At 50.1% G+C, this 12,238-nt stretch overlaps 1 protein-coding gene across 1 annotated transcript in view; it reads right to left on the reverse strand.

Annotated features, from left to right (window-relative positions):
• CACNA1E (calcium voltage-gated channel subunit alpha1 E) overlaps nt 1-12,238 on the reverse strand; it is a 345,168-nt gene that overhangs the window by 249,644 nt on the left and 83,286 nt on the right. Inside the window, exons 3-4 of the mRNA XM_072945997.1 lie at nt 3,654-3,759; nt 2,625-2,764 (exon numbers count right to left, since the gene is read on the reverse strand). Coding sequence (XP_072802098.1) covers nt 2,625-2,764; nt 3,654-3,759 — 246 coding nt within the window. The remainder of the gene's footprint in view (nt 1-2,624; nt 2,765-3,653; nt 3,760-12,238) is intronic.

Below are 12,238 nucleotides of genomic sequence, written 5' to 3' on the forward strand. Positions count from 1 at the left end.
TGGGCAAAATCATCTAACACAAGGCAAACTTTATAATAAAGTGTTGAGTATCTCATGTAATTTATTGACTCCTGTACCTAAAGTGAGCAACGGAATGACTGTTTGGGTGCAGAATGGTTGTCAGTGCGTAAGCTGTTTACCATCGTGATCTCAGAGCTGCAATCCTGCATCACAAGAGAGGAACACTGCCTATCGCCAGCCCAGGAGAAGATCAAACTTCAAAATTCAAAGTACAGTTTGAACCAAGTGTATTGCTTTCACATCATTGTAAAGTCAAAAAAAAAAATCCTAAGTCAAACTGTCATAAGTTGGGGACTGTCTATACAGTGTATATTATTTATCTTAGGAACACTTAAAACATCATCCAGCTATTATCAAAAAATCAAAAGATAACAACTGTTGGTGAGGACGTGGAGAAAAAGGAACACTTACGCATTGTTGGTGGGAATGTAAATTGGTGCAGCCACTGTGGAAAACAGTATGGAGGTTCCCCCCCAAAAAATTAAAAACAAAATTACCCTATCATCCAGCAATTTCACTTCTGGGTATACATCCAAAGGAAATAAAATCATTATCTCAAAGAGGTATCTGCACTCCCAGGTTCACTGCAGCATCATTCCCAATAGCCAGATATGGACATAACCTAAATGTCCACCAATGAATGAATGGCAAATGTGATATAAATAAACACACACACACACACATACATTCCAGAGGAATATTATTCAGCCTTTAAAAAAAAGGCTGCCATTCACAACAACATGGATAGATCTGAAGGACATTAGGCAAAGTGAAACAGAGAAAGACATATTGCCTGGTCTCACTTACATGGGAAGTCTAAAGAAAAAGGAAAGCTCATAGTAACAGAGGAAGGAATGATGGTTACCATGGGCTAGGGGTGGGGAAAACGGAGAACACTGACCAAAGGGTGCAAACTTTCAGCTACAGATGAATAAATTCTGGAGAGCTAGTATTCAGCACAATGACCACAGTAAATAATAATGTATTACATATTTGAAATTTGCAGAAATTGTAGATCTCAAGTGTCCTCACCACCGGAAAAAAACAGTAACTGTGAGGTGATGGATGTTAATTAGCTTGACTGCAGTAATCAATCCACAACGTATACATATAACAAAACATCACATTGTACACCTTAAACATATACAATTTTTATCTGTCAGTCACACTTTAATACAGCTGGAGAAAAAAGCACAAACCGTCACGCAGGCATCCTGTAGTCTAAGACCATCTACTTCTGAAACGCTGTGTATAAACCGTATCTTTCTACACTAAATCCCATTTTAAACGCAGTCATAGAATTTTCCTTTAGAAAAGTAACCATCAGAAAACCCTTCTGTAAAGGCAACAGATGCTTTTAAACACCAAGAGTCATCTCTATCTACTTATCCACTCCCTGTATTAAGGGGTTCGATGCTCGTGAGCTTCCATTTACACATTCTATTCCATCAGTCCTTCAACTTTCCCCCTTTTACTTAATCACAATTGATATGAAGGGTAAACATATGAGGATCAGGTCTAGGGCACAAGGTAATGCCTAAATGCAGACACTCCCAAGCTCTCACTCCTGCTGGGTTTCACCTATCCCCACCCCTCTGGCTGTTCCCTGGGAAAGGGGAGTCTCTTTGCTCCCCACTCCTCTTGGTCAATCATAATGGTAGCTCCCCTCCCCCTCCTCATTTTTCCACTCCACTCTCATCTTGTCCTCACAGGTTTGAACTACTGTCCAACAGGGTAAGGGAATTTCCAGGCCACATCCCTTGCTGCCACACCCACACAGGACCGGGGGTGGGGGTGGGGTGCCTGGACCGCTCCTCTCCCCTGCAGGCACCCAGGGCAAAAAGACACACAAGAAGCTGCAGAAGCCCTCTGGGTCAAACCCATCGTCACCGGTCCCAAGGCCCATCACATACGCTGCCAGCCGTGCTGGGTCAGCCCCAGTGTAGGCATACCATGTTCATTTCCAAAAGAAAGTATTTAAATAAACGCACGGCCATCACACACACTGCCTATGACGCTGGATCAGCCACAACGCAGTGTCACTACGCTAATTTCCAAAGGGATGCATTATCAGACGTTTTCACGTGATTCAGTTTCACGCCACCTAGTATTATCGATGTGCATCAATCCGTAAATAAATAAACCTGTAAATTCGGAAAACTTCTGCTGGCAGAACCCGAGTCTCAATGATCAGTTCAGAAACTATGCTTGAGGTCTTCTCCAGCCTCCAAAAGAAAATGCACCTGCTGGCAACTTCTGGCCCATTTGGGGAGTGCCCTTCAGGCTAGGGCAAGCTGCCTGCTACAGTGAAAGATTCACTGGGACACGTGTGCTCAGCACTAGCCAACCACAGAACGGAAACCAGAAGCAGCAGCAGCCGGACCCCGGTTCCACCGCCTCTGCGAACGCCGCGTGGATCTCCAGAGTACCTGCCCTCCCCGGCAGGTGGCGCACCTATGGTTAAGCCCGTGGGAATCTTATCTTTGAACTTTCTTCTCCGCCACATCCTCAGAATTCTATCTTCCCACCCCAGGTTCCTTGCACCAGCTGCATCACGACCCCACAGACCCCTCCATGCACAAAGAGACAGAAAGAGGACTCACCCACTGAGGACCACGATGAAGTCCATGACATTCCAGCCATTGCGGAGGTACGAGCCCTTATGGAAGATGAACCCCAGGGCCACGATTTTGATCCCGGCTTCAAAGCAAAAGATCCCAATGAAATACGGTTCTGTCTTCTCCTGTGGGATGAGGAGGAGAGGTACTGGTGAGAAGGGGAACATGCTTCGTCAGACACAGGGCAAGGCACGCCCTGGCGAGCTACCTCTTCCACTCTGGCTTTTCCTTTCTCTTATAGGACACCTAGACACTTGTGCTGGGCTAGACCCATACACAGGTGGGAAGTGAGGGTGCTGCAGGACTCACGGGGTGCACAAGAGCAAGGGAATCCCGGGGAGCAAGCTGCAGAAACGGATGGATGTGGGGCTCACACCCTAGACCAGTCGTCTTCCCAGAAGATGACTGATGGTGCTGGCTCTGCCTCGAAGGTGTTGGCTTTCCCACTGCTGGCCTTCACTTCTGTTGGAAGCTTAAGAGTTCCTTCTCATCCACAGGTAATCAGGCTGGAGCCATTTACCGACCCATCTGGATGTTAAGCATTTTGTTTGCTCTCTTTAGTGGGGAATACTTTAGACAGGTGGATGATTTCTTTATAGAGAAGATGGACAAACATTTAGGAAGTTCAGAACCGTGAATGCACACAGGTTTTGAGCATCCTTCATCCTCTCTCCTTTACCCTCCCTTTTCCTCTCACTTCCAAAGTCCCTTAGGAGGAGGAGCAAAGTGAGTGGACCCCGTGCTTTCCCTTCCTTCTTCCCTGGCTGCCAGGCAGTGTATACACAGGTGTTTGCAGCGCCCTCAGAACTTTCTGGGATCAGGCGTTTAAGAGGTCAGTCTTCTTCCCCTTATGAATCCTAATAGGGTCTGTCACCAACTTGTCCCGCAGCCAAGAACAAACTCACAGAACTGTAGGAAAGAAGGGGAGGGGACCAGGTGACAAAGCAAAGGAGAAGGAACCAGGGAAGAGGAAGAACAAGGGGAAAGAAAGATGAAAAAGAGGGAGGCACGTACCAGTCTGCGGGACATGGGGGTCTTGTCATCCTCAGGAAGGTGCTGCTCCAGGGCCAAGACGATGCAGTTGGCAATGATGGTGGCCAAGATCATGTACTCAAACGGCGTGGGAAAGGAGGAGTTAAGAAACAGATTCACCAAAGACAGAGGGACACAGCCTCCAAGCTGGCTGCGCACATCAGCACACAAACTTTATCAACCCACATGGTGTCTGTGCAGTCTGCCTGATTTATCTGAGCAAACAGGCAAGCAGGACAGTGGATGGTTCTTAGCACGTGGACCTATAACCGTTTCCAATTAGGCTCTGAACACAAAGCATCTTCTCCAAGGAAAGGAAGCATGTAGCCAGTAAATAACATATAAGACATATGGTAGACACTCTGGATACTTGGTGAGTTCAGTGACATATCTGGGAACTAACCAGGACTGAAAATGGGATGAAGGGAGGAAGAACACTGATGCTGCCATCGTAGGCTCCCAGTTCTCAGTCTTCAAACCTCTGGACCACATTACAATGCTACAGCAAGGACCCAGCCGTGGCTGTTTGTGGCTGTCTCTGGGAACCACCCATGGGGTTCTCTCCTCTAGAACCTCTGCTCAACTGACCAGAAGAGCCCGTGGAAAAGGACCAATTTTCTCCACAAGCTCCCTTCTGTTTTAATATCCAATTCAGAAAAAGAAATTTTAACAGGGCCAGGAGAAGCTAGCTTTGTCTCACCTGATTTTTTCCTAAGTGTCTACATCTATAGGAAACAGAGAGACACATCAGGAGTCTATATCCAGGACAGCGAAGCCGAGGCCTCTAGGATTCACACTACAAATGAAGGGATAATGAGTTCAGGTTTGTTCTATTGTATTTTTCTGAAGACAGGTGAGGGGGCTCCCTGCACCCTTTTGAAAAACAGGACTATGATCCTAGTGCCAGCATCCGGAATCCCGCAGGACGGTTGTGCTGTGAGCCCAGGAGAAGGCGGGAGGGCATGGCTAGAAAAGAGAGCGAGGGGAGTCACCGGCTCCAGAGCCATTCCGCATGTGGGATTTCATTCTCTAACCATTGTTGTGACAAACAGAAGCGAGCTGTTGCTACTGGTCTTGCTGAGCAACCTATGATCTGGCAGCTTCCGGAATCCAGGCGGGAGAGATGAGTAGTAGATGTGGCAAAGCGGAGGGGAGAGAAGAGAAGGGGTCTCGTCTCCCCACACACTCAGGCTGGCTGTGTAGGATGCAGGGCTCAGAGCCCGCCCTAGGGAGCACACAAGCAGGGCACATCATAAACACGCCCCCAGTGCCTCCCGTCCCCCCTGGGATATGTGTGTCGTGAACATCTCCGGTTAAGGGGTATTCGTGGCATCTGAGAGGGGCAGGGCACAGCGTGTTACAGAAAGAGGTGGATGTGCAGGTGTGAGCCGCCCCACCTGCTCTGGTCCCGGGGATGGGATGGCGGCTGCAGGGGATGAGAAGGCCAGCTGGCTCTGAGCCTCGAGAACTCTTCCTTCTCCTTACGCATCTCCTCCCCCTCCCCCACCCCCAGGCATCCCCAAGTCACAGTCCATCCTTCAGCAGTTGGTCATCTTCCCTTCCCACACACCCCGACCCACACAGGACCCAGCCCCTGGAGACAGCCCTGCTGGCCTCTGCTGACCTACAGGGCTCAGTCACCGGATCTGAAAAGTAGACGGGGCTCCCAGGACCTCATAGCCAGCCTCCTGCCTCTGCACTCCCCTGTGCTGGCTGGACCGCTCCCAGTCAGAGGGGAGCCTCACTGCACAGGGAGTCCCCCAGCAGATCTTACCATTCCTCCTTCTCTCTAGGCACCAAGCTAGACCCCTGAGAGCTAAGCATGCCGGCAAACACACACCAGAGACACCCGCCTCACTGACACGCCTACCTTCTTGGAACAAGTCCCCACACACAGCTCACCCAGGGCTACCAGCACCCCCCATCACAGGGGGACCTCCCCTCCCTCCCATCCTCCCATCTAGGGGAGCTCTGAACAAGTGCAGAATGACCAGGAACCACACCATGACCCGGGGTGCCATATACCTTCTGAATCAGCTAGCCTATCCCGGGCCTGATTCAGACACCTTGAATTCCCCAGACCCGAATGGTAAACTGAAGATGGGAACCTGCAGGGAAGGGTGCTCCTGACCTATGCCGCTTCCTGAGAACACCCCAGGGGACGAGTCCAGACAGGGAACTGAGGACGTGACAACAAGCCACTGACAAATGGCAACAGAAGTGGCCGGCATTTAGGGCGTGTTCCCGAGATGCAGGCCTCAGAATGCCAGTGCTCTGGGAACTTGCGATCAAAGGAATGAGGGAAAGCCTGCGCTGTGTCCAGCTGAGCAGGTTTCCTCCCAGCGAGGCCTCTTGGAGCCTTTAATACTATTGTATACAGAGTGCACCCCCTCCCAAAGGGGGCTGGGAACAGCACACAGCACCCCAACCTGCTTCACCACATAACCCTCCTGTCAGAGCATCTCTCTTGGGGCTGGTGCTCAGAGGAGTGCACCTGGGGAGCCCTGATGTACAGGGCGGATTGCACTGCCAGTCCCCAAGGTGGAGGGAACGAGGGTGGTGGCCCTGACAGGAGCGAAACCAACACCTCTTTCGCCTCACGCACTGCCCTTGTTTCTCACAAAAACTTTCACAAAGTGTTGGGCTCAGCCGGCCTTTCTTCGCAGCTGGAAGGCCCCACATAAACTCAGAAGGCTGCTTGGCAGGTCCAAGGAGCCCAGCACGCGACCTGGGAAGCAGGACCGGGGACAGGACATGCCTGTTCTCACTCCAGCTGCAGGTGCCTCGAGCTCTCATCGGTAGTTGTGGGTCGATGATTGCTCGGGGAGTTCGGGCTGCTTCTCCTGAACACCTTAGAGTGATAACCACAGACTTCAAAGTAAAGGAGCTCTTAGCTGCCGACCTACAGGCCTGACCGCTTCTGGTGGCCGTGCACCTCCCAGGCTCTCCACCCAGCAACGCCTGCTTGGACCGCTGCAGCCCCTCTGCTCCCCACTCCTCCCTCCCACACTCACACCTGCATTCTCCTGTCCAGACCATCTAAGCATCCAGCTCCATGCTAGGAGCCAGACTTCCTGTGACCAACCAGGTGTCTGGATGGCTAAGGATTCATGAGGGCTCAACAAATGGTACTACCTAAGGCCCATGAGGCTAGAATCTAAAAGTGAGGGTTGGGAATTTACAGGTTCTGAGAAGGCCCTGTTCCCACATCCTCCCGACCCAAATCCTCTGCCTATGGTATGACAATCTAAGGACCCATTCAGAGCAGTGATCCTTTGGCTTAAAATTTTGAAAATTGTTCCAATGCACATACCCTTGAGAATGATGTCCCCTTAGGGATTAGAGAGCAACCCAACCTCAGGATGAATTCACGTCTAGAGCAATTAAGAATCGGAGATGAACTTCTGATGCAGAAGTAAAAGTAAAACTGGGAATTCTGTGTATCTCTGGACTGAGTGAAAGAGAGAATGGGGGCAAGGGAATTTTAGGAGAGGCGAGTAGGAGGAAACATCCGGTTCTGCCCAGGCCCAGCTGCTCCCTCTCCCCATTACAGCCCTTTCCTTTAACCTCTTGTCCACTTCTCTCCCTGAAGAAAGCACAAAGAATGGGCACTTACACCTTGATGCTTTTGCTTCCTCCTGCAATGGGCTTTCTCCTCCTTTCTGGTCATATATCAAGATCAAGCTGAAATATCACCTTGCCCGTAAAGGTTTCTCCCTGTGCCCCACAGCTCTTTGCATGGTGCAACTTTATCATTTCTCCTCAAATTTATCTCCAAGAAACTACAGCTCGAAAGCTGGGGCAACATGCTGTTCATCTCTCCCCTCGCAGTGCTCAGCAGGGCTCCTGGTCCACAGCGGGAGCTCACTGGGTGTGAAGTGCAGGCGGGAACGAAAGGGAGGCATCCCTGTCCGTCCAGGAGCAGCAGCCCCATTGAGGAACCGTCACAAAGACCAGGCTGTGGTCACTCCCTCTTTCAGGAGCTGACTCAGGGGTGCCGCTCCCCTGTCTTCCTGCAGCACGACCTCAAGCCCCATCACAGGGCTCTCCTTCATCTCCAAGGAGAAGAGCCTGGACTGTAAGTAACAGCCCAGGGCAAGTGAATGCACCTCACAGGCCAGACAAAGATGTGACTGGAAAGGTCAAAGGAAGTTCCATGTTGTCAAGGTCTCAAAGAATAATGCCCTTCGTGAAACAGAATGGAAGTCTGTCCGCAACTCTGATGCCTTCTGCCCAGGAATTCAGGGACTCCCAGCACGTTCTGCACCTGACACGAAACATGTTTTGGAGAACATGTCTCTCCCTGGTGTCCAGACTCTTGGGGTTTGAGATGTCAATCAAACGGAGCTGATGGAGCAGTGAGGGAGCCCGAGGGCAGGGGCTTTCCTGACTGTACAGCATGCAGTGGGCACCCCATAATTGGCTTTTAATTCATTAATAAATTAATCAATGGGTAAGTGAATAGCCTAAGAAAACCAGAGCCAGAGCTATCCTCACGAAAGGCACCCATACTTCCTCTACATACCACACCCACTTGAACTTTCGGCGCTGTGTGCCTTGTACACACATTAGCTATTCAAAAAAAAAAAAACCCAGCAGGCCTAGAAGATCACTTTAATGTAAAAAAAAAAAAAAAAGAACAAAAATTTTTAAAGCAAAGGGAAAAACTCTGTCTTGCTAGAAGGCTAATGAGCTGTCCTGGGGTGGCAGAGTTATTTTCACATTCTTCTTTACTCCTTTATGCATTGTCTGAGTGTTAAAATGAGCATGTGTTTGTTTATACAACCAATTAAAGCTATATTTACTCTGAAAAGAAACCAAACCAAACACAAAACCCATCCCAAGCTGAGGGTCATGGAAATCAGCACAACCTTTCTGAGAGCATCCAACGCAGAACAAAGAGGCTGGACCGAATGAGGAAACGGCCACCGAAGTTCTATGAAAGCTGCAAAAATGCCTCCTCACTGAATTGATCTGTCTGCTCGCTAGGGGCCTCGTTTTATAAACTTTTTGGCAATCTCCCCAAACACCCCTCCACTCCGCTCTCCCTCTGAGCCCGCTAATGAGGACCTGTCTCACTCCAAGTCTCCCCATCCCATCTCGCGGCTTCAAGACAATCATTAGGGAAATGATAAAAATAGGTTCTCTTATTGATTTATCTCCTTTAGCCAATGCTCCTTCCTTCAAATGGTTGACTTGTTTCCTTAGCAACATAGCTAACTTGAGCAGCACGACTTGGCCTGCACACATGCTATTTGTTCATCTCCTTCCTGAAGCCCAGAGAGATGAGGCAAGGGGCAGAGAGGGCTGCCCTACTGGCCACCGTGGTGGCACTAGCTCTGCTTGTCAACAGAGCCCTGGGGACCCGGCTGGGGAGCTGAGCCCTCCCACCACCCACCCCACAGGGGCTCCCCCATCAACACCTCTCAGGGACTGATGAGCGGGCAGAGGACCGGACAGGACTTAGGCCTGGGGCACCGAGTATGGGGTGATTCCGGGGAAACATGCATCTCCAGGACCACCGGGATGCTGACCCTAGACTTACCCTCAGCCGCCTCCCTCAGAGATGTGACACTGGAACAGCAAGGAGACAGACTGTGCTCAGAGGGGCAGTGCTCATCAGGGACAGGCAGGCAGATGGAAAGCTGTGCTGTCTCCCCAACTCCAGCCTAATGGAGAATGCTTCTGTCCTGGCAGCCTGTGGCCATGGAGGCACTTCCTATAAACCCCCAGGCAGTCTACAAGAGCCCCATCTAGGGGTAGGCAGCAGGCCTCGGCCTCAGGACCCATCTCCGTCCCTCGCCCCAGGCCCAGAACACTCTCCCCACGGGAAGGTCCATCTTCTTTCCTTTTGCTCATCCCTGCCTCCTGTCTGGGGATGTCAAAAGCTAAGAGATGAAGTCTCCAAGATGCTCTGGGCATCTTTGTGCACACCTTGCCACTCGTCCCTCACCTGCACAGAAATACCACTCTAGCAAGTAGAATGTTGACTCAAAGACAGTCAGAGGGAAGGGGCCCTGCCTCGTCTGTGATTCCCTCAAACATGTCACCACAGGGATATTTTAAATATAAATGACACTGAAATAGAGCCGTGCAAGACTTCCATGCTGCCTTTACGAGAAGAATCGGAACCTCTCTTGAGACCTGGAACATGATGGAAGAGACGTAGCCTGGCAATGGAGACTGAGACGGGGCTCTCGATGCAGAAGCCGCCCAACGTGGAACCCACGTCAGGGAAAACCACCGCCATCCGTTCCCATGGAGCCAAGCGAGGACACCAGAAGGATCAAAGTCTAAGTTGACACGTGAATGTGAAAACCCTTTGAACGCTGCAAGGTGCTACACAAATGCACAGTCATTTTTATTATCTTACTAAATCAATCTTTCAGCATCTGCTATGGCTCGAAGCTTTGTGGGGAGCATCTGTTAGTGGTCACAGCCTCCAGGAGGGGGCCGGCTGGCTGCAGCCATGGGCCGGCATGGAAGAAACCCACCGCAATAAAGGATTTAAAAGAAAATGATGGTAATGGGCCTCCGGGAAGAGAGCAAAGACATTTGGCCCCGAACCTCCTGGGAACATGGAAAGCACATCCAAACACCAGTCCCCAGAGGATTTATGCGGCTGATGGCTCTGATGCAATCTCCCCCAATGACCAGAAGGATATTAATCACACCCAAGGCCACGGCTAACAGCAGGAGGGTTCGAACTGCCACAGGAGTCCGGCTCTGGCTCCTGCAGACCCTGATGGAAATGCAGTGAGATCATGCTGATGAGATCACATCCCCCTCGCCTGGGCTGCGGAGGATGATAACTCTGTCCTGGAGGGACCAGTGATAGGGAAGAGACAGGACCTGGTGCCTAACACCCAGACATGGCTGGAGCCAGCAGCACTGTTACCACGGAGTGTGTCTGCACCCCTTCCTAGGGGCTGACATTCTCCCAGGAAGAGCTGTCTCCTAGCCTTTCCACACAGGCCCTGAGTACAGGTCTTCAATGCCTCACAGACAGAAATGAACATTAAAATCAGCCCTGGGAGGCCAAGGGCCAGCTCTCCTTCCTGGAAGGAGGTTTCACCTTTTCTCCAGATGGTGGAATGAAACAGGAGGAGGAGATAAAAAGACAGTGACTAAAGAGGGCTTTCTGGGGCTTCTCAGCCCATCCCTGCCCAGGTTAAGAGGTAAGTCATGGTCCAAGGAGTCTCAACCCAGAGGCTAAAGTGCCCCTTGACAGTCTCCTTTTATGAACTTGCTCCTGTGGCTGGCCCAGCAGGACAGAGTGCCCAAAGACAACCCATTCAGAAAAGGGACTAAACAGAGAAACGGGATTCTTTGCGATTCTAAGGGGCCACAGATAAATGTTTCAATTTCCTGAGAAACAATGTTAAGCATCTGAACTTATCAATGTATGAACCACTCTCATATCTGGGACAAGGCACACCCTCAACTCCATTTCTATCTTTTTTCTCAGTCCTTATTTTTAGGCTTCCAGTCTCTGTGCTCAGCTCACCAACACAGGGTGGACCACACATCGCCACCCAAGGGCAGGAGTGATAATCCCCTGGGTTCTCCACATGACAGTACACAATTCTGGCTGCAAATCCGGAAATCCACCCTTTATCTCTTCTTCCTTTCCCACCCCCACGGCAGAAGAAACACACTTAAGAAGCAGAAAAATGAAGTGGAAGGCTCTGCATACTTCGTGCTGCCCCATTTCATCATCTCTTTGCTTTCCTTATTGGAACTTTTCTCACCACCCAACTGGTCTTAAAAAAAAAAAAAACTGGATTGAGAAACCAACCCCTTTTCTTTTTTTAAAACAAAACAAAACAAAAATGTATCATGTGACTTCTAGCCTTAACATCAGTTTTCTAACTTTGGTTTCCATGGTGGTGGGATGCAACCTCCCATCACCATGACAACAGCTGCCTCTGTTCAAATTCACCATCTGACAGGCAGTCCTGAACACACCTCTCTCCCGCTCCCTCTGTCAAGAAGATGGAAATGCCATTACACCTACTCCTAAAGTCTTAAGTCCTAATGAATGAAAGACGAAGAAATGGTGAGAATATAGCAGAGGCAGAGAACCCCTCAAAAGGCTTTCTGTTTGCCAGTACAGTCCCACTGCTCTCGTAGGGAGGTCAATGGACTCGGTTACTCAAAACAGAAGATTTCTAGCATTACCCTTGCAATGTTGGCTGTGTAGTGCACCAAATTCTTTATTGCTTTTAGACCAAAGAACTCCCATCTGACTCCCATGTCCCTGCCCTCTACATAAAACGATGGAAAGGAAGGTCACCTTATTGCCAATTTGGCTAACCAGTGCTGAGGTCAGTTCTGGACCCAACCAAGCCCCAGTTCCAAAAGGACAGGGAGTGGCAGTTCTGCAGAAATCAGTGGGCACCCGCTCCCCCTCTCTTCTGCCTCAGTTATAGTCAGCCCAGTAAGTCTTAACAAATTCATTTTTTGTGCATCTCACTGAATCCTGGACTCAAAAACGCTGTCATTCGACACACAGTTTTGGTGATCAGGAGACAAGTGATTGAACACTACAGAAAAGGGAAGAAAGA

The sequence above is a fragment of the Vicugna pacos genome, chromosome 21 (assembly GCF_048564905.1).
Source record: "Vicugna pacos chromosome 21, VicPac4, whole genome shotgun sequence".
NCBI lineage: Eukaryota > Metazoa > Chordata > Mammalia > Artiodactyla > Camelidae > Vicugna > Vicugna pacos.